General features: G+C 46.9%; 2 protein-coding genes across 4 annotated transcripts in view; both read left to right on the forward strand.

Annotated features, from left to right (window-relative positions):
* Positions 1–6,978: 6,978 nt before the first annotated feature.
* Kcne2 (potassium voltage-gated channel subfamily E regulatory subunit 2) lies at positions 6,979–13,545 on the forward strand. Its single transcript, XM_052741216.1, has one exon. It carries the CDS (start codon positions 8,482–8,484, stop codon positions 8,851–8,853), a length of 372 nt encoding a protein of 123 aa, XP_052597176.1. The 5' UTR covers positions 6,979–8,481; the 3' UTR covers positions 8,854–13,545.
* A 48-nt stretch (positions 13,546–13,593) lies between these two features.
* Smim11 (small integral membrane protein 11) overlaps positions 13,594–22,829 on the forward strand; it is an 81,959-nt gene continuing 72,723 nt past the window's right edge. For all 3 annotated transcript variants that reach the window (XR_008218926.1, XM_052741219.1, XM_052741217.1), the window contains exons 1-3: positions 13,594–13,690; positions 17,812–17,900; positions 21,778–21,949. Coding sequence is in view for 2 of the 3 variants with exons in the window: in XM_052741219.1 (XP_052597179.1) it covers positions 17,889–17,900; positions 21,778–21,936 (171 nt within the window). In the remaining variant the exon portion in view is untranslated. The remainder of the gene's footprint in view (positions 13,691–17,811; positions 17,901–21,777; positions 21,950–22,829) is intronic.

Genomic DNA, 22,829 nt, shown 5'->3' on the forward strand with positions numbered 1-22,829 from the left:
TTTAACCCTCAGAGCATTAAGGTAAGAAGTATGTGTAAGTCAGTAATTTTTTAGTAATTTGCTAGCATAGCAATGAGAAACTAGTACAGATACTTTAGCAGAAAGGGGTTTGGGGAAGCAGGATTACTTTGTGGTTTGGCAGGCTGCTTGAAGGGCTCTGTATTTGATTCTATACTGATAGACTCCAATGGGGGGTTTTAAGACAGAGACTAGCATGTTCTCACAGATCAAGCTGGTTGCTCTGAGAAACATAGGAACAAGGACAAATGCAGACAGCAGCCTTCACAGGTATCCAGGAGCAAACTCGTGGTTGATCAAAGAGGACAAGCCCGAGAAGGCCTTCTGAAATAGAAAGAGGTTCAGGGCAAAAAGGAGAAATCGCAACAGAAATAGCAAGATCTGAGAGAAGAAGGCGCCTTTTCTCCTGACAGTGCTCTTTATGACTGGCTGTCAGACTGGTTCATGGCACCAAAGCCTGGACAGTCTTCAGACTCGCCGGCCTGGGTCACCAAGGTCCTGCTGAGGTCCTGCTGTGTTCAGTTTCACCCAGTGGGCATGTTTATACTGTGTGCTCAAGACACACAAGTTTTCTTGATGGGAGGCAGAAGTATTGTGAGGGGGGTAAGGAAAGAACTCACAGAATTACAACCAATGTTTGAAGAATGTGATTGAGAGGTTTCCAGAATTACTTAAAAAACCTCAGGCAGGCCAGGCGGTGGTGACGCCCCACCTTTAATCCCAGCACTTGGGAGGCAGAGCCAGGCAGATCTCTGTGAGTTCGAGGCCAGCCTGGTCTACAGAGCGAGATCCAGGAAAGGTGCAAAGCTACACAGAGAAATCCTGTCTCAAAAACAAACAAACAAAAACAAAACAAAAAATCCAACAACAACATCAACAAAAACTTCAGGCAGAATTATTGTAAAATATGCCACATTTTAGTTTATGATAGTAATGATGCTGAAAACTAATGACAAGGAGCAAAAAACTTAAAGCAGTTAGAGGGAACAAAGGTGTGTGTGTGTGTGTGTGTGTGTGTGTGTGTGTGTGTGTGTGTGTGTGTGTGTGTCCTTGAGTTCCAGGTCAACCTGAGACCCTGTCTTGAAAAAAAACAGTTTTTAAAAGGTTGTCGCCATACTGTTTTCATGTGGGCAAAATGTCTCTTTAAAGTGAGAGTGCAAATAATAACAAAAAGTAAAGTTTGTTCCAGAATCAAATATTTTTAGTATGTCTTTGGAATCTGTGGAACAGTGTGATGAATATGGATAATAATTGGGTACTGTGCATTTCAATATTGCTAAGAGGGTAAACCTCAAACATCCTCATCCCAAAACTTGTCAAGTATTAGAAGTGATAGGCTAACTTGTCTGATGTAATAATTTCATGCTAGATGAAAATCGTATTGTCATTTGGTACTGCATAAATCTCCACAATTATATATCATTATATAATTTTTAAAGGTAGGACTATGTAGGATATCTCTTACCAGGACTAGTATGAATTAAGGGGGCACTGGCTGATTTGAGGAGTCCCCAGTGCACCTTTCCGTATCCCGTTGCTTGTCTTTGGCCATCATATCCGGTGAGGGGGACTTGTTTGTCTGTTGTTTGGTATACGTGGAGGTGCCCTAAGAACAACCCTGGGGACACAATAGGCAGGATTGATTGGAATCAAAGCCTCCCACAGTTCTCTGTTGAAAAGGTTCTGTTTTAAATCCAAATGCAATGGTCTGGTTTTTGAGAACATGCACCACACACAGGGAGAGGCTGGGAAACTCACAGCCTGAGTTTGACTTGAAAGAGAGCACTGTGTCTGTGTGTCCTGCCTCTGGTTGGTGAGTGAGTCTGTGGAGGGCCCGTTGGGTGATGGAAACTGGGGCCTGCCTGGATACGTCATGTAATTCTTGCCTCTCCTTTTCCTCTGGCCTCTGATACCAGGGCCATGTTTACACCCTGCTTCTGTGTCCATTCCTTAATACTTCATTCCCTGCCGTAGTCTAAATCTGGTTTTTAAATTGTGTAGTGGGGTGTGGATAAGAGGGATCCTAAAATGAACTACTAGAGAGACCTGGTTCTAGAACACTTTTTTCTGGATGGTGACTTCGCTGGCACAGCTCTTGCTTCTTTCTCATAATGATAAAAGTTGATATGGCTACAGACCTTGCTGTCTTACTACGTGCCGAGTTGTGTGGTAAGTGCAGTATCTCCATTGTCTCATTCAACGACAACCCACCTAGAGACCCTTGCCACCTCCATCTTACAGCTGAAGGAGACAAATGTCGGGGTGCAGAGTAATGTGCTCGCCTAAGTTGTCAGCCTTTAAGGCTCCTCAACCTCCATGACAGACCTCTTTCCAGACTGACTGCGATGACCATACTTGTGTGTTCTGAGACTCCTCAACGTGACAATAGAATTCAGACCTTCAAGGCTGATTGAGGAGGAAGAACAATGTCTGTTACTCTTCCTACCAACAGGAGGCGCAACCACCCAGCAAACCTTCATTTGAACATCTGGCTTCCATTGCTCTGGAGGTGCCCATAGATCAACTGGTTATCTGTTTGTAGTTGGGTTTGCCTTGTCTTGTCTAGTGAAGGAAATCAGGGAACAAACAGTATCCTGGGAATCTGGTGCAGAATTACAGAGACACACCTCACACCTAGTACATATGGAATGTTACAGTCCTCTAACACCCGGTAGGCTTCCAACCATGCCCTTTGGAGAACCATCTAATTAGAAAATCCATCTGTAGAAGAAAGTTAGCCTTTATTTTGTACTGGGTTGTGACAATGGCAATATGAAGTTAATATGATAAACCCTTGGAGAAGCACCTGGCACATGGAGATACTCATGGTGGTATGATAGGTCTCAGGAAGTCCCAGTGCTCTTGAGGACCCCCCACTCCCACCCCGCATCCTGGTCAGCTTTGATTGTCAACTTGACACAACCTAGAACTATCTGGGGAAAGAGTCTTACTTAAGGAGTTGCCTGGATGAGTATGTCTGTGAGGGATGGCCTTTATTGTTAATTGATGGTCTTTATTGTTAATTGATGGTCTTTATTGTTAATTGATGGTCTTTATTGTTAATTGATGGTCTTTATTGTTAATTGATGGTCTTTATTGGTAATTGATGGTCTTTATTGGTAATTGATGGTCTTTATTGGTAATTGATGGTCTTTATTGGTAATTGATGGTCTTTATTGGTAATTGATGGTCTTTATTGGTCATCGTGGGTCCCTATTGTGGAATGCTCCAAGCATAGCAGCCGTTACCATCTTAGTCAGAATATATGTGATTACCTCTGAGAGACCCTCAACGAGAGCTGTTGGCACCCACAGAATCCCTTGTAGGAGTCAGGGGGTGTAACTAGACCTTACCTGAGGTTCTGTTCACTCACTTTGTTCTGTGTCCATCTACTCCCGCTGTAGGTAACTCAGTTCTCAGGAGATACTAAAGTGTGGACAGTGTGGACTGTGTGGACTGTTAGCTGAAGTAGGGGGGGGGGGGCTCTATCTATGCAGCTATGGGGAAGTCTTCATCCACGCTTGGGTGGGACTTTTTAATTGTGCAGCATTTATGGGGGGGGGGGGTGCCAACACTCCCGTAAGCAACCTCTCATTCACAGTCCTGTAAGTAACTCTAACCAACTCACTGGTTCACCAAGATGGATTTGGATGGAATCATTGATTTCGTCTGTCATTGGTGCCCTATCTGGGATGAGCAGGCATCCACACTTCCCCAGGCGTTCACACAGCAGTCCCAAAGAGGGAACCTGAGCCACTTCACCCACAGCCAGGCTCCACACAGGAAACCCACGCCCCACCCGTATCAAGGCGTCAAGGTTAATTCCCAGCTGCCAGGCAGTATTTAACTTTCCACATAAGATTAAACATTTGGATTTGTAAAAGCCCAGGATTGCAGACTCCACTCAGCAAGGGTTTACTGGGTCTCAAGCTGAAAGTGCTCAGCCCGCGGAGGATTATACCCAGTCCTGAAGAGCTAACGCCAGCAAGAGGGGCAGAGCCCGGCTTTTGAAGGCCTCTTGGGTCATTTACACACTGTGTAGGTAAGTTTTATTATACATCTTTTAAAAAAAGAATGACATAACTTTTTTCTTTTTTCAGAAATCTGAATGTACATGTGTATGTGTGTGTGTGTGCATGTCTTGTTCATACCCACGTTCCTTCCCTCTATCCTGCCTCCTTCCCTTTCTAACCTGTTCTTCCTCCTGTCTTCAGTAAATGCCGTCAGATGAAAATGTTGAAAGTGCTTTTTTAAATGAAGGATTCATGCCAAATGTAGCCAATCCTATCTTTTTCCATAAAAAATACAAGACTTTGCTGTCTGTTGTAGGCTCGGATAACGGTAGTGATCCATCATATTTCAAGCAAAGAAAGCTTCAGTTATTGGGGGGTCAACTGCATGTGACTTTCCTTGTAGTGTCCAGATTGTCCTTGGCAGGTCACCTCATCGATCTGTGGTAGGAGTAGCTGGAACTAGGGGATCGTCCCGTGGCCTGGAGACAAGGCATTACCAATGGAAGCATGCAAGCTTGAGCCCTGGTCTTGGTCTTTTGTCCTTTACACAGTTGAGCCATCCGGCCACAGGAGTGGAAATGTGGGTTACTGGATTGTGTCACCTCCGCTAGGACAGGCTGAGTACTGGGCACTGGCCAGGGTCACTTGGGTTCTAGCCCAGGCATGGCGGCCAGTTTGAGAGCCCCGGTCTTAGACAGAGCTGGGTGCTAGGCTGTAATCGTAACCCCACCAAAGAGCAAGCTGGTCTCTGTTCTCCGGGGGCCCATCCTGTTCTGAGAACCGTTTAATGGAGATACATGTCCCACTAGGTGGAACCACGTGATGCTGACCAGTTAGACCTACATAGACCTAAGGCGATTTCATACAGTTCAAATGATTGTACACAACAGTTCTCTGGGTGTTACTAAAGTAAAATGCCTCCCTCGGATTTATAAGGGGGAACGTATGTGTGCCAGACATGGCTGTCCATCAGGTCAGTGGTTATCCTAGGAATCAAAATTTAAATTAACTCCTTTTTCATTTTTAACGTTGACTTGTTATTTATCTTCACAGTTTTCAGATTTTTTAATTTTTTATTTGTTTTTTAATTTGCATGTGTGTGAGTTTGTGTGTGCATGTATGTGTGTGCATGTATGTGTGTGTGACTGCAGACCCAGACATACCACAGTTCACACGTGCATATCGGAGGACAGCCTCAGTGTGCCATCAGTCCTCACCTTCTCCTGCATTTGAAACAAGATCTCACATTTGCTGCTGTTCTCCAGGCAGATTGGCCTGTTACCTTCCCAAGATCCCCTTGTATCCATCTCCCATCTCACCACGGGAGTGCAGGGATCACACATGCACACAAATGCTACTGTGTCAGCTTTCCGTGAGTTCTGGGGATCCAGCCTCAGGTTTTACCTGCTGTACCCCTCCCCCGCTCTTACATTTCTGTTGAAGATTAGTGCACGAGGTGTGGTGTTACACATTTGGCTTTGGTTAGTTCTCTGACAGATCCTCTCCCCCATCTCGCTGATCTCTTCCTATGCCTGTGCCCTTCGACCCCCGACATTCCCTTTCCACCTCCATAGTGCATTCTGCTTAGCATTTGAATATGTTTTAACACAATCCCTATCAATAAAATTGCTTTCACACAGTGCTTTGAATCTTTCCGTGGTCAGGAAACTCCAGACTTTGCAGCCAAGCCTCGTCCCATGCCTCAGTATTGAAAATGCAAACCCTGCTCAGCCTGGACAGAGGTCATCACTCAGGCATTTATTTAATCCTCATAGGCCCTTTCAAGCCTGTGATTAAGTCTGAACAAAAAGCACCCGTGACCTGCTTAGCAGCAAGGAGCTGAGCAAACAGTGGGTGGTGCAGGCCTCTCAGCTCTCAGGGGCTGGCAACGGTGCCCACACCAGGAAGCAGGCCTGAGCAGCTCCAGTAGAATGCACTGCTAAAAATCTCTCACCTCGGGACACCTGTGGAGGAGACTCTTAGACTCTGGGGAGCCTAGGGGTCCCCTGAAACTGAACGTCGAGCTTCCTATGTGCATACATAAACTTTACGGAGAAAAATCATGTTGACTCTACTCCTTCCCGGTGAACAGTATTTAAGGTGGTAGTGCACATCTCTGCCACACCTCTTAGAAGTGTACTTGGCACACACCTGGGAGATCTCATCTGTTTGCTAACTTCCCTTTTCAGCTACTAGACTTTGAGTGGTGGAGAGAGGAGAGAGAGAGATCTAGAGTCCACTGAAAAACAGAAGTAAAAAGTGTCAGGTGAGGGGCCAGAGCGACGGCTTCGCGGTTACGAGAACTCGCTCCTGTAGAACACTGGAATTCCCCTCCCAGCACACACATGGTGGCCCCCGGTTACGAGGACTCGCTCCTGTAGAACACTGGAATTCAGCTCCCAGCACACACATGGTGGCCCCCGGTTACGAGGACTCGCTCCTGTAGAACACTGGAATTCCCCTCCCAGCACACACATGGTGGCCCCCGGTTAAGAGGACTCGCTCCTGTAGAACACTGGAGTTCCCCTCCCAGCACACACATGGTGGCCCCCGGTTAAGAGGACTCGCTCCTGTAGAACACTGGAATTCCGCTCCCAGCACACACATGGTGGCCCCCGGTTACAAGGACTCGCTCCTGTAGAACACTGGAATTCCGCTCCCAGCACACACATGGTGGCCCCCGGTTATGAGGACTCGCTCCTGTAGAACACTGGAATTCCGCTCCCAGCACACACATGGTGGCCCCCAAGTGTCTGCAACTCCAGCTCCAAGGGACCCAATGCCTTCTTCTGCCCTTCTTAAGCACCAAGCATGAACATGGTGCATATTCATACATGTAGGCAGAACACCCACACACATATTAATTAAAATAAATTAATTTTTTAATTGTATTTTAAAATTAAATTAAATTATTTATTTAATTAAATAAATATCTCTTATTTTTTGAAGTCAGAAGAAAAACATGTATTGGGAACAGGATTCTCATTGAGGGCAATTTGGGGAGACGTGTTCCATGGGAGAATGTCTGCAAGTTCAGGGTGGTCTTCTCTCGATAAGGATGCCTGGCACAGCCTGTCCGACACACGTTCAAGGCAGCTCACACACCGGGACTTCGGGAACAAGGAGAGGGCAGGGAGGAAGTGAGGCCAGACTGAAATGTCCTCAGACAAGAGCTGGCTCGGAGGAGAGAAAGTGGGTGTGGGTAGCTGGCAGCATGTGAGTAGCTGGCTGCAGGTGAGTAGCTGGCTGCATGTAAGCAGCTGGGGTAAGTAGTGAGTGCAGAGGTGGGCCGGGTGGGAACAGGTAAGTCTCGTTAAGGAATTAGGAAGTTATTTTTAGGACATCAGGAAGGCCCACAGCCTGTGATGTAAGGGGACGGCATTGCCCTGGTTCTCTTCTGATAAAGAACGTCCTTGCGCAGCCTAAAGGGTTTGCAGTGTTTCAGAGAGATGGCGGTGGCTGGGCAGAGGTAGTGAGGAAGGAGAAGAGAGGTGGGTTTGAGGACCCAAGAATGCTTAGTTTATGCCTTGGCATCGCTATAAAACACTCTTCCATTGTGTGTGTGTGTGTGTGTGTGTGTGTGTGTAAAATCTGTCTGCTAGTTACCACCGACCTTTCGACATTATAACAAACATCATCAACTAAGTCCACACACCAGAACTGTGAAATCAAGTAGTTATAAAGGGAAAAAAATCTCATAAATTGCAACACACACACACACACAAACACACTACACACATTACACACACACATACACACACACACATATACACACATACGGATGCATTTTGCTGGTGGTTGAGAGGTCACTGGTATTTTTCAGCACAAAAGAAATGCAAGATGATTGACAAGAATTCAACATTCAAGAAAAACACCAAAAAAAGCAAAAATATATGGCTATACATAGGTGTGTGTGTATATACACACATTTTGATCTACTTCCTTCTAATCTTTCCCCATTTTAATGTGTGCATATATAATTATGTATAAATGTCTTTTTATCGCTTTATGTCTTCTATTACATTTTATTATAATAGTGCATTCAAACAATGAATAAAAATGAGTGTGTTTAAAGACTACCCAATTTTGAATTCAAGCCATCACTAGCCAGGTTAAGAAATTGCATTCTCAGGGCTGGAGAGATGGCTCAGAGGTTAAGAGCATTGGCAGCTCTTCCAGAGGTCCTGAGTTCAATTCCCAGCAACCACATGGTGGCTCACAACCATCTATAATGAGATCTGGTGCCTTTTCCTGGTATGCAGGCAGAACACTGTATAAACAGTAAATAAATAAATACTGCCCCCCTCAAAAAAAAAAAAAAGGAAAAGAAAAGAAATTGCATTCTCTCCATTTGCGTCTGCCTCCCTACCTCCCCGAAGGTAGCCAAGAGGGAGGAAGGGCCTTAGCCTTACTAATCTGTATTATCATTTAATTACAGCCAGGGAGAAACATGACCACATTAGCCAACTTTACACAGACACTGGAGGATGTCTTCAAAAAGATTTTTATTACTTACATGGACACCTGGAGGAAGAACACGACAGCTGAGGAACAGGCGCTCCAGGCCAAGGTGGATGCCGAGAACTTCTACTATGTCATCCTGTACCTCATGGTGATGATCGGCATGTTCTCCTTCATCGTGGTGGCCATCCTGGTGAGCACGGTGAAGTCGAAGCGGCGGGAGCATTCGCAGGACCCCTACCACCAGTACATAGTGGAGGATTGGCAGGAGAAGTATAAAAGTCAGATCCTGCATCTGGAGGACTCCAAGGCCACCATCCATGAGAACATGGGGGCAACGGGGTTGACGGTGTTGCCCTGATAAATACCAAGGGGACATCTGGCTGTGAAGGGGTGCTTTTACCACCTAGCGAGTCCGACTTGTCCTCGCTCCCAAGAAAGCTAGGTCCTCTCTGTGCTGAAAACCTTCAGAGTGATGGCCTGTCTGGCCAACTGACCCGGGTGACATTTCTATCTCCGTGGTTTACATGAGCCCACTGGGGAGACACTGTGTGTTGGAGATCTCATCTTTACTTGCCATGCTATGTAAATGTCATGTAAGTTAGTTTCAATCATGAGAATGGAGCCAAACACGGAGCAGAGGCCCTGGGCGGGGTGGCGGGGCAGAAAGCAGAGATTTACAAATCCTCCACCTGCATCCTCATAGGAAATGTTAGTCTGAATGTAGCAAATTCAATTTACAAATAAGTCAAACGTGTTATTCAGAAGCCAAGGCTTAAATCTATCACGGGCTTGCTGAACTGACAGGCGAGCATTTGCTTAACTGATTCATGGGCACAGAGTCCGCGGGGATGAACAGACAGAAGCATGGGGTTATTCTGCACTCACCGCTCTCCTGGTATTTAACTGATCTGGGCGTCTGGACAGAACAAATGTCTCCATTTGCGTCTGCCTCCCTACCTCCCTGAAAGAACAAAATAATCCACACCAGAGGTATTAAATATTCAAGAACTACCCAAGGCAACCAAAACGTGTTTTCAATTTTTTTAAAGAAACTTCAACTTTAAAAGTTCTCATTACTTAAAAAAATATGGCTCTTCCAGAGGATCCGATTTCAATTCCCAGCACCCACACAGTGGTTCACAGCTATCTGTAACTCCAGTTCCAGGGGACCTGACACCCTCATCCAGACATACATGCAGGCAAAACACCAATTCATATAAATAAGTAAACAAATTAAAAAGAAAGAAAGGAATTGGATTCCAGGCCAGAAAAATAAATTTTAAAAATATGGCATTTTTTCCTAAACATCATACTTTTTACTTATTTTTAGTTCCTTCTATTTACAACAGCTTATTTTCACGAATGTTTGACAAGACTAAAGCTACAGAACATCCACTAGGTGTTTGCTGCAAACTACATAGCAGTTGCTTAATCTTCTGCACCATAGTGGGGGGTGGGGTGGAGAGATGTTGGTCAAAGGCTACAAATTTTAAAAGGGCCTGGGGGTGCACACCCATAACCCCAACCCTCAGGAGGCTGAGGTGGAAGGAGCTAGCTGAGTTTTAAAGTCATTCAAGATTCATTGTACTGTAAGATCAGTAACAATGCTTTTTATTCTTAAAAAACTGGTACATGACCGAGCATGGTGGTACATGCCTTTAATCCCAGCACTCAGGAGGCTGAGGCAGGTGGATCTCTGTGAGTTCAAGGCCAGTTTGGTCTACAGAGCGAGTTCCAGAACAGCCAGAGCTACACAGAGAAACCCTGTCTCAAAATAAACAACAAACAAAAAAACTGAGAAGTGAGCGGCTGTCAAGTGTCCTTATCTGTATGAGATGCTATATGTTAGTCATTCCACAATGGGTATATGCTTCAAAACATCTTGTTATGTCTGTACATACAATGCAACCTACCATTAAAAACATAAAATGAATATTTTGTACCATAGAGCACACGGCATCATCATGCCAGAGCTGAAGGGCACCTTGGAGGTCACCTGTACCCTTCACCTACAGATGAGAAAGCTGCAATCTATCAAGATTAGATGTTTTCTTCATTAATTCAACCATGTGATGTTTATTTACTTGGGTTACAGGCCTGGGACCCCGGGTGAGAGGAGAGTAAGATCTCTTGAGCTGCAGGAGCTCACGCATGGGGGAGAGAGTCAGCTGAGCATTAGAGTGTGAACAAATCTTAACAGAGATCAACAGGCAGTGGACACAGCCAGAGTAGAGACATGAGAATCGGGACATGATTCCTGGAAGTAGAAAGTCCAGGGCAAATGAGAGACAGGTTGGTCCTTAGCATCATGTGCTTCATACCCAGGTCTTTCCTCTGCCATGGCCAGGGCACAGCAGTCACAGTTGAAGTGAATCATAAGCTTCAAGCCTCGGAGTACAAGAAAGACAAGATTCAAAGACATCCATTTTTGTTGTCATAAGAGATGACCTGACCGGACAATTCGTAGAGGTTTATTTGAGTTCATGGTTCTAGAGGCTGGGAAGCCTGAGAGCATGGGTACCAACACCTGCCAGGTTCCTGGTGAAGCCTCACACTGCTTTAATTTGTGGCAGAAAGGCGAAGCTGGAGACCACACACCACACACAAACTCATTATAACAATGTGTGCCCTGTTGTTAATCAGCCTAGTGAGGAAAGCTCGCTCCACAAAAGGCCATGCTTCCCTTGGGGGAGGGGGAGGGAATACTTCTTAAATGCCCCCACATCTCAATATATCGGGGACCAAGTTTTAAGATGAGTTTTGGTGACCACAAACCATAAAGCCAGCTATAATGTTTGTCTCTCTAGAGTTGTAGGAGATATAACAAAGTATTGGCTTCCTACAACATTTTGCATTTAGCTATCAGAGGAACTAAAGTGTTAGAAAAAGTCATTCATATTCCAAGAGCAGATTTGTCATGAGTGGCTGCCTTCCTCAGACCAGAAGCCTAAAATCCTGATGTACACTGACATCCTAGATAACCTTGACCCAGCGATCCCAGCCTGGGGCTGTATCTAGCCAGGGTTTCTACCCTGACAACAGACTTGTCTTTTTATCCATCTCCAGTCAAGGCCCTCTGAACCATCTTCCTGATGAGGCCCCAACCTTGGCTAGTAAAAACTGCGTACTCTTGGTCCAAATTATTTCACCAACCTTCATAGCCTAAGAGACTTGAACAAACATTAGGGGTTTTTTGTTTTTGTTTTTCCCTAAGAGCACAAAGCTGAGTCCCTGGGGTTATCCTAGCCCCTTAAAGTAGGCAGAGAGGCTACTGGATTCTCTCAGTGCAACTGAGAAAGCTTGCAATTACAAATCCTCTCTCTTTCCCTTTGAGAAGTAATTCTTCTACCATCTAAAATGGTCTCTTAGAAATGCGAACACTGAAACCCTGCAAGAACTCTCCTAGCATCTAGAAACATCTCTTTGAAATGCAAAAATATTAGACTCTGCTAGGTCCGCACCTTGCAGGTCAGAGTCACATATCTGGAAATTATTTCTCCTCCAGAGCACGGATCACATGGACCCTCCCTTCCCTGTTCGTAAATTTCCGCTTGGCTTATCTGTTACTGAGGAAAATACACCGGCGACTAAATCCAGGACTTCATTATTAAGCACATTCTACCATCAACACTGGAAAGTATCGTTATAACATGGATTGTAGTCAGTCGGTTATACTTGGGGAAGAACAGAAGAAATGCCACATCTTTAGGTAATAGTTAATATGGTCAACTTGACAGGATCTAGGCTCCCATAGCTGACAAGCCTCTGGGCATGTCTGTGGGGGGATCACCTAGATTGGGTTAAATGAGAGGGAAAGACATACTCTAAGTGGGCGGCACCATTCCCTGGGCTGGGATTCCAGATGGAACAAACAGGAGACCAAGCGAGCACACACCTCCAGCCCCGTGTGCTTCCCGGCTGTGGACTCTGGTAGCCCAGACAAACCCTTCCTTCCCTGAGTGGCTTTTGTCAGGGATTCAGTTTCGTTAACAGTGCAGGTAACTAGCACATCAGACATGCATGTTGGGTGTCCAGTGGTTGATCCATTTGCCCCAACCTCCCCCTCCAGTGTCAACTTCCACCAGAGCGAGGCTTTTCAAATGAAAACGCCCATTCAAACAGCTGTTCTTTCTATCCGTTTCCTTTTAGAGTTCTTTCTGCTTAGCCTGGTCCCGCGCACCAGATTCGGAGCTCTCTCAAAAGGAGCAGGATTGATCTGATTCTGGTCTCACAACCCATGAGGAGCCCCAGTTGTGTCACGTGATGGCTTAACCTCCGAACAAGTCATTTTTTTTTTTTTTTTTTTGTGCTCCCATTTCGTCGTTGGTGAAACGATTCTAATTATAGTGTGTCCTTTAGCGGTCTCATAGATTTAAATTAGACAATAGACTTGAAGTGCCTAGAACAAAGGTCTGTTACTTTCTCTGAAAAAAACACTTCCCTTGTTAGCACAACCAAGTCTGCTTTCGCCTGCACGCTAGCACTGTCTACTTCATCTCCACAGAGAAGCATAATGAGATCTGAAGCTAGACTTCTTGGGTTCAAATATCCACCCTGCCACTGCAGTTTGATGCCAGCAGCACATGGAGGAGCTGAGGTGGGGAGCTCGGGTGAGCAGTTTCCCTTTCCACAGCCTTGTCCAGGGCTCCGTGCGCGCCTCCCCACCCAGCACGCTTTCAGGAACCACTGGTTAGAAAAGAATTTCCTTCAGTTAACCCAAAAGACGATGCAGCCATATTGTCCCCCTGGAGGAACGCTAAGTCTGGGGGGGAAAAACAAAAACAAAAATTGGGGGCCCATTGTCCTCAGCTGTAGAGAACAGCAAGTCGACATTCAGCGATTGCAGCCGAGGATGAGGACGCACCGCGACATGGACCAAGGACCCCAGGCCGCATCACACCTGTGGACCACCCTTAGGGGTCCACTTTGCATTTCTGCAATAGCCTCATTACCCTGGACGACTTGCCTAATGCCCGAGTGCCTGCACCTGGAGATACACGCGCCTTGAGCCCAGAGGGGATCTAGCAGCGCGTCTCACGGCAGCCTAGACCCACTGCGCCTGCGCATCAAGGGATGACCTCCACGACTGCGCTTGCGTGCGGAGCGGTGCATTTCGGGAGATGTAGTTTTCCCTACGGGATTGTGGGAGTCGTGGTTTGTCAGCACCGGGCCAGGAGGCCCAGCCGCCTTGAGTTGTAAGTGTGTGATTGACTCTTTGGGGCGCTGGGGATCCCTCAGCCACCCCGTGTTTGTGCTTCTGCCCCGATGACACTTGCTGGCCGCGGCCACACAATGCATGGGAACCCATGCCTTGCTCTGGGGATGAAGGGAGGGAGAGATGAGGCCTCTATTTCGCCCCTTAGTGAAGCGAGTGTATTGGGGATGGGGGCCAAACTGGAGACCCAGGAATAGCAAAGCCCCCTTTGATCCTGTGGCGCGTAGGATCCAGTTTGCATAGGAGCACAGGCGCCAAAGGTGTGCAAATGAGGTGTGCGGTTCCAGGAAGTGGAGAGGTTCACCGTGGCTCTGGTTTCTCAGAGGATCCCCAAAGTACTGAGATTTATAGTTTGAGCCGCCCGGGTTGGGTGGACGTGGATTTCCTGAAAACCAAGGCCTGTGCAGAGTGGGCTGAGTGAGGTCCAAGCGTCCCCGGCAACCAAACCCACCCATACTTGAAATGGTTGGGTGAGCAATTGAAGAGAAAGGGGTAGAGACTGAGTGAAAACAGCTTCAGGAAGTTCCCACAGCTGCTCAGGTGATGAAATGAGTGCGTTATATGTTGAGATAGGCGTACCCTTGACTTTGTCAGGCCTGCCAAGAAGCAAAGGGAGCTTGTGAGCAATATATTGCCCATGTTGTTTTAATTGGCCTAATCAAAATGAGTGCATAGCTTTTTTGTTTCTAAAATGAAACTAGCAAAGTGGGGGAAAGATACTTTGCAACAGAGATCAAAACTACTAGCAGTTTTATCTAAGCCATTTTGTTGTTGTTGAGGGTTAAGCTAAGCCTGCCTGGGTCCCTGGGTTTCATATTTTTAATGCCCTTCAGCTGTCCCCACTGTGGTGGTTTCGTTTCATCCCTCCGATGGCAGCTGCCCCTTGTTTCTGTGCGGGATCAGGAGTACATGGTATCAAAGCGGACCGCTCACTGGTGCATTTAGCTTTCTTGGTTGTCTCCTTTGCAGAAGGCTTGCAGGCTGCCGCGAGAATGTCTGCTTTGGTGCCTGTCATTTAAAGCAGTAGGTGACCCGGGTGTTTGCTGTCTTCTCTTCGCCCAGCCCACTCTGTGACTACTACAGAGTCCCCTTTTCCTTTACTCCTTCCTCTTCTCCTTTGGCAGGATCCCCTGAATCTGAGACTGGGAGAACTCTTTCTCTAGCCTTAGATGACCTTGAACTCTGATCCTCCTGCCTCTAACTCCCAAACGCTAGGACTGGAGGCATGCACCATGCCTGGTTTGTGAGTTATTGGGGTTGAACCTAGAGTTGTGTGCATGCTAGGTCAGCACTCTATGGCTGAGCCACACCAGCCCTCTGTTTCCTTCTGGGAGACTTTACCTTCTAACCCTCTAATTGCCAGGCTCTTTACCATCAGGTTCCCTTGACATCATTTCCAGAGTGGGAGACTCACTCTTTCAACCCGGATATTACAAGAGGCTCAGGAGGTTAATGGCTTTCCCAGGTCATATGCCCAGCCATTAGTGCCACCTGGAGTAGAGTCCTGACCTTCTCCCTGCCCTTTCTCTTTATCCCGTGCCTGGCTGTCCTGTCCTGACTACATCCTGCCCTGGTGCTGTGTGGTATCTGGAGAACCATTAGCAAAGGAGAGAGATTATCAAAACAGTAATACTTGACATTGATTTAGTGTTTTCTGTGTGTTACTCGTGGTTCTTTGTGATTACTGGCCAACTTCTGAAGGAGAATTTACTGATGAAGGAGGCTTTGAGAGGCCGAGTACCCTGACCAAGGTCACATTGCTACTAAATGTATTGTGTTTGCCAGACTTCTAGACCCCTGGGGATTGTTTTTCATTTCTTTCCTCTTGTAAGCTTCTTGGGCCTGCTTGTTTTCCTGGACCTAAGCCTGTGCATATCAGTCCACGTAGGTAGTTTGTGGGGAAGAGTTAAATTGCTGACTATATATGTATACAACTCAATTAAGAAGGAATTATACAAATAAAATGGAAAAGAACTTAAATATTTTGTTTTAATATACAGCACAGCTAATCCCTAAGATTCCTAGAGAGTCACAGTATAAATTCTGGCAGCAGGTTGTAACATGCCAAGAACCTGTTTTGTCCCACTATAGGTCCGACTCTGCTGCTCCTTACAGGCCAATGCGTGAAGGCAGTGGGCACCTTCAGTCACTGCTGTCACATTTAAACAGAGCTTTGGATTAGACCTTACTCTTTATCTGACCTTGCACAGGCCAAGAGGAAAACGTGGTTATCTTGTGCCAATAGCTAGCTGCTTGTCACAGTCTGTAACCTTGAATAGATTGAGGTCTGAATTTTATCTATTAGATACTTTGGTAATTGAAAATTTTTTTTTCTAAATCATCTCCCATGAGGTTTACCTGAGGAAGTCTGTTCAAAAGGCCTGTGAAATTTCCTGTTGCTTTTCTATTTCTGATCTAAGTTCATGTGAAGAAAAGTACCCCTGCCCCATGATTTGGAAACTCTCCACCTGTGTCTGGGTGGCCTGCTGAAGAGCTTCAGATCTGACTGACTGAATTTATTGTAGGCAAGGGAAGGGAAACCTGAGAGCCAGTTTGGCGGGAGCTACACACACTGCTCTCTCAACAAAACTAGTAGGGATCCCCACTCCCCCCATAGGGAGCTGCATGCACTTCACTTTTTTTTTTTTTTTGGTTTTTTGAGACAGGGTTTCTCTGTGTAGCTTTGCCTTTCCTGTAACTCACTCTGTAGCCCAGGTGGGCCTCGAACTCACGGAGATCCCCCTGCCTCTGCCTCCCGAGTGCTGGGATTAAAGGCATGCGCCACCACCGCCCGGCTCCACACTTCACTTTAAACAGAGGCTTATGGACACTCCAAACTGTAGCTTCCTAGCAACCCTCAGAAACTCCTATTTGGTGACCAAACATATCCTGAAACTAGGGAACATGGCCAGATCCAACATATGCTGATTTTGGGTGCATGCACAGTAAGGCAAGCTATGACCTCAAAATGAACATTTAGGAGGAAAAAATCCCTATTTGCCCTCTTTTGGCTATGCCTAATTGGGTGCATATAGGATTAAAATCAAATGCATCGTGTGTGAAAGGATGTGAACTAAAGCTTACATAACCCAAGCTTATCAATTAGAACCAAAAAAACACCTATACCTCGCCCCTAGCAATCAGCTCCCACCCCCTCCTGCACCCACAAAAGGAAGCCATGGACAGTGACTTGTCCACTTCAGCTCAGGTAGCCCATTGGCCTCTTGTAGGGCATCTAGACTGTACTATGCTTCTGGATAAAGTTCCTAATCACTTTTATATCTGTGTACTTTTTAATAAGAGGCCAAGAACCTGGAGACACCCATTTGAGATATAGACCTCTGGTACCAGATGGGTTCAGATTCCAGTCACACCCAGAAGAGCTACGTGCGTTACTTAAACCTTATTTCTTCTCCCTTTAAAGTCAACATAGTAAATTAGAGACTAGTTGACTTAATTCATCTAAGCACATTAGTACAGACTGGCCCGGTAGAGCCAAGCTGTCGATAACCTGCCATAAAGTCAAGTTCAGAAATAGTAAGGGCCATCTGGCTGACACAGTGTGCAGGCAGGCTCTTTAGCAGATCTCAAGTGTTCTGGCTACGGGGCAGGCGTCCGATCCTAAGAACGAGACGGGCGGCCCCGGAGAATGTCTGTTCTCTAGCGGCCTCTGCGCTGTCACGTGCTCTACATTGACTTCACTCTATAGAAGGATTTTATGTATACATTAGCTGTTTCGTTATGACAGGCTTTCTCTCTCATTCATTCTTTCCTTCTAGATAATTTTTTTTAAAGCACAGGATGAGCACAAGGACCTACAGCCCTAAACCAGCTTGCCTTTGAGTCAGGAGATGGGGAGGGGGAACGTTTGTGAGTGTGGGCGTTAGGTGCACAGAGGAACAGGATGGGAACAGATGTCTCAGGGGCAGCACTGTGCAGGAAGTCGTGGAGAGCCTCCCGGAAGAGCTCTGGGTCACCTCATGCAGAACTCTTGTCTCACCTCTGCTCACGTGCCCGTCTCTGTCAAAGGTGAGGCTTCCTAAGGTGGTCTGCCTTGAAGCTCGAGATTGACATGTTTCTTTTTCTCTCTCCTTTCCCCAGATCAGAGCTTCCAGCTACCTCTCATGCCGGTGTCTACGAGTTGCGTTGGTCAGGAGTGAACTCACAGCTGGCCCGCCATGAACTGGAAGGTGAGAGTAGTTTTAAAATGTAGAGTTTTTGTTTGTTTTGTTTCTGTCTTTCCACATGTATCAGTCACACAAGTGGAACACCTGAGTTGATCAGCTGGTTGATTTGCAGCTCATGGGGTCTGGAAATTCCAGCCTTGCTGTGGACCGACCACTGGTCGGGTAACAGACGGCATGGGCAGAGATAGAAGTACTTGTCACTCCCGGGACCAGTAAGCGGGGTGGAAGAAGAAACCAGAGTCCCACAGCCCCTCTGCAGACGGACTTCCAGTGACCTGGGACCTTCCCTAAGGCCTCTCCCTGAAGGCTCACAGCACTTGGAACAAGCCTTTAACACATGCTACTATAATAGCATTCATGATGGTAAAAAATTAACAGTAGCAGTGCTGTACCAAATTTAGTATTAGTTAAATCCGTTCTTCAACAGTTTCGTGAAGTGTATGACACACCCACTCCCAGCCTGCCTTATTTCTTTCCAGTCCAGTCAGCTTCCTTCCCTCCTCCCAGATCCCATGGTCACATCCATGTCTTTTTCTTTTGTTTTGTGACTTACCGAGTTTTTACCGGGGCTGTCTGTCACTGTGGGTTTGGAGCCTGGTGGGAGTGAAGCATTTTTTTTTATAAAGTAAACAAAATGTAATCACATTTATTGTTTTGAGTTAAAACTTGTAAATCTGCATTTGTTCTCCAGACTTGGGAGGAAGGCGAGGCCTTTCTTTGAGGGTGCCTCGTCTGACTTGAGACCTAGCTCACTTCTCTCTCAGAAACCAGGCCTTTAAAGCTTCACTTCACACTTCACGTTTTGTTTCTTTAAAGTGGATACAATGGTTGAATGTTGGTGTCTCTCAAATTTGTATGTTGCATTTCTGAGGCCAGGATGATGGTATTTAGAGGTGGAGCCCGTGGGAGGTGATTATGTTGCAAGGGTAGAGCCCTCATGAATGGGACTAGTACCCTGGGTGGCTGATCTCAGCTGTCACCTCAGGAGACAGGCCTCTAGCTTGCCTGTGGGGATTAGCTTGAGTAGGTTAGTTGTGGTCGGAAGACCGCCCACTGCGGGTAACACCATTCCCTGAGCTGGGTCCTGGACTTGAGCTGACTACAAGCATTCATTGTTTTCCTGATTATGGATACAGTGTGACCAGCTGCCTCCTGCTCCTGTTATCATAACTCCCCTACCATGATGGACTGTACCCTGGAACTGCAATCAGCCCCCACCCCTTGTTAGGGTGTTTGCTCTTGTTGGGGTGTTCTTTCACAGCAACAGAAAAGAAGCAGGAGCAGTGAGTGCCCTTATAAAACAGACCGCGAAGAGCTTCCTGGCCTCTTTCTGCTGTGTGAGAATACAGAAGTCTGTGGCTCATCCCGGAAGGAGCCCCCCATTAGCCTATGACCACAGTGTACTTATATCAGACTGCAGCCTCCAGATGTCCATTTATAACTGATGCACAAGCCTGAGTTGATGAAGACTGTGGATTAAGATCGTACAAAACAATCTGTACAAAACTTCAAATTTCTGTTGGGCGGTGGTGGCGCACACCTTTCATCCCAGCACTCAGGCAGAGGTAGTGAATCTCTGTGAGTTTGAGGCCAGCCTGGTCTACAGAGCGAGGTCCAGGACATCGAGGGCTACACAGAAAAACCCTGCCTTAGGAAAACAAACAAACAAACAAATACTTCAAATTTTCACGGTCCTCTTCCATAGTCTCATACAGTTGTTTTTCCAAGAGCATTGTTAGTTTTCTTAGCCACATGTAAGTCTCTTGAGGAATTCAAGTCAGTTTTCATGGAAACCATCTTGAGAAAAAAGCCATAAATTACTCATTGGTGTACCAAGGACAAGTTGAACTGATTGGAAATGGATGCAAAAGATTCCTATAAAATGTTAGATTTAGCTGTTAGAGCAGAGGTTGAGGGTAGGCAGAGCAGAGCCTGCCGGCTGGCTGCATTCACCAGACTCTGGGCAGCAGCGTCCTTAGGGGAAAGGTGAGGATTGGATTAAATGCCTAAAACCCTCGAGGTGAGGGGGAGCTTGCCTAACCCAACGGTTGCGTGGCCAGGCTGGTGTGCACGTGCCGTCCAGGAGGCCTGACTGCACAGGGAGGGTGAAGATGGACACATCTGAGGAGGCTGGCTGGCCAGCCAGTCTAGCCAAAACTGAGCTGAGCTCCACGTTCAGTGAAGAGTGAAAGAAAAACAGTCCTCATGCACACACAAGCAAGTGCACCAGCACATGCAAAACACACACACACACACACACACACGACTTGATATCATCCATCCCAGCACACAGACACATAGACACAAACACACACACACACACACACACACACACACACACACACACTAGATCTCACCCACCCAGCAGTGGTCATTCCCCTGCTCCAGGTCTGCATATTTTGAAAGAGAAAAGAAAATCAGAGGGAAACTGAGGCCAGCTGAAGCCACTGTCCAAGAAGGGGCAGGCAAGGGGGCATGCTCCTCAGCCCTTCAGTGCTCTGCCCTCTGCTGGCATTGCCCTCTCTCCCTCTAAGCCTGGAAAGTCTTGCCTCTCTAGTCTCTATAAAAAGAAAATAAATAATGAAACCCCTCAACCTGTGCCTGTTAGCTGTGTTTCCTTTTCAGTCTGTTTTCGAACTTCCTGTAGAGATAACATGTTCTCGCCCTTACTTGTGCCACGGAGAACCCTGGGCCGTGACGTGGGCGTCATCTTACTAGGAAGGCAGGGTGTATCCAGAGAGAAATCCTGTTCAGACTGGTTTCAGCCAGCCTAGAACAGCCTGGTGAACTTCAGGAGGTTTCTGTGGCAATGCCATACATTCACCGACAGCTAGTTTGTGAACCTGGAGTCTTGCCCTTGGAATGTGAAACACCAGGAAGAAGCCTGGGAGGTTTATGGGAAGCAAGGAAGTTAGCCAATAGGGCTTGGGAGGAACCACATGATGGGCAGCCTCAGCCCTTCCTGCTGTCAGGGTGAATGTCCCTCGCTGTCCTTTGTAGTGTCATCTTCCAGATCCCCCATTGCTCCTAAGCTATTGGATCTCTACTCTCAGGTGACTTAGCGGTTGAAAGTAGACACAGTTACTTTATTATAGTTAATTTAAGTTAATTAAGTTAACTTAATTATAGTTAAATTAAGCAATATTGATCTTCTCCCTGTTCATTGTATTCATGAATTATTCTGACACAGGGCAGCCTTCCTCAGGGATCCTTGGATATCCATACCTGATGGTTAAATAGTTTCTAATCCAGTTGAGTTGTTGCTGACTTGCATGACTTAACTGTAAAACTGATTCGGGTAGGAGGGTGTGGTATGTGTTACCTGGAAATGTAGCGATAGAGAATCAGGCCTCAGAAGAGTGTGAGTGGGGTCCTGGTGGTTAATTTCTCATCTGTCCATCTGCTAAATATAAAATCCACGACCAAGAGTGAACCACAGAGGACCTAGACACAATTGGAGGGACATAGATGTGTATAAACTGGAATCAGGAGCAGGAGACTGGTTTCCATCTAACCCTGGCCGTCTCTCTGGCCCCTTAGACTAGCTTTCTTATACAGCCCAGGCCTGCCTACCGAGGGATGGTGCCGCCCACAGTGGGCTGAGCCCTCCTACATCAATTAATCATCAAGACAACCCCCCACAGACATGTTCACAGGCCGATCTGGTCTAGGCAACCCCTCCAATCTAGGCTTTCCTCTCAAGTGACTGTAGGTTGTGTCAAGTCGTTGGTTAAGCTAACTAGGACACCAGTGTGGCCCAAGCACCTAGCCTCTGTTTGAAACATTGTAGGTGCTAAGTAACATTTGTGGGATGAAGGAGTCTGTCGGAGACTCATCACGTGACTTCTAGAGCAATCAGCATGTGTCTTTCTCCCTTGAGGTTCTTGAACACGTGCCCCTGCTGCTGTATATCTTGGCAGCAAAGACCCTGATCCTCTGCCTGGCCTTTGCGGGAGTGAAAATATACCAAAGGAAAAGCCTGGAAGCGAAACTGCAAGCCGAGGAGAAGAAGAAGCGGTCGGAGAAGAAAGAGAACTAAGGAGATAGCAGAGGTACCTGGCTTTGTAAGCAGAACCTGTCCAGAGCACTACAGTGCCCAACAAGGGTGGTGCCCTGAGATCTCAGCATCCTCTCTCTGAAGGGCTGCAAGAGGGCGCGTGGTCCCCACAGACAGGGTGCAAAGCCCCGCCCTCTGCCCCCACTGCTGACCATTTGCAGAGTATCTATCAGTCCTCCACTCCAAGCTTGTGCTTCTTAATGGCAGCGTGTGTGTGTGTGTGTGTGTGTGTGTGTGTGTGTGTGTGTGTGTGTGTGCGCGCGCGCGCGCGGCTGGAGTGGGATGGGGGCGCGGCTCAGAACCCAGACTTAGCTGCCGACTTGTGCTCCAGAGAAGCCCAGGTACTAAAAACTGCAAAGCAGTGGTGCATGAATGTGCTGACCTGCCTAGCAGAGAAGGAGAGAGAGACTCACAAGTCCTAGGAACCCTGTTAGGTGAGGTCTGACTCCCTGGTGGCAAATAATCCCTTCGCAGTCCGACCGTAATCTGGCCACACCTCATTTGCCCCTCTCCCCAGTCCACTTCCACAGTGGTGATGAAAGCTCCTCCCGAGGCGTGGAGCTTGTGCGTTGCTGTAGCTGGTGCCTCTCAGGGTGCCTGGGATGGGGCGGGAAGGGCTCTGGAGCATGCTGGGGGTGGTTAGGACTCCAGGCTCCCAGAAGCTATTCTTTTTTTTTTTTTTTTTTTTTTTTTTTTTTTGGTTTTTCGAGACAGGGTTTCTCTGTGTAGTTTTGTGCCTTTCCTGGAACTCACTTGGTAGCCCAGGCTGGCCTCGAACTCACAGAGATCCGCCTGGCTCTGCCTCCTGAGTGCTGGGATTAAAGGCGTGCGCCACCACCGCCCGGCGTAGAAGCTATTCTTAAGGCCTTGTCAGA

Source organism: Peromyscus californicus, unplaced genomic scaffold, assembly GCF_007827085.1.
Source record: "Peromyscus californicus insignis strain IS unplaced genomic scaffold, ASM782708v3 Scaffold_16__1_contigs__length_79575227, whole genome shotgun sequence".
Taxonomy (NCBI): Eukaryota; Metazoa; Chordata; class Mammalia; order Rodentia; family Cricetidae; genus Peromyscus; species Peromyscus californicus.

Excerpts from the sequence above, each read along its gene's own strand:
- Kcne2 (XM_052741216.1), top strand. The coding sequence starts at position 8,482 with ATGACCACATTAGCCAACTTTACACAGACACTGGAGGATGTCTTCAAA.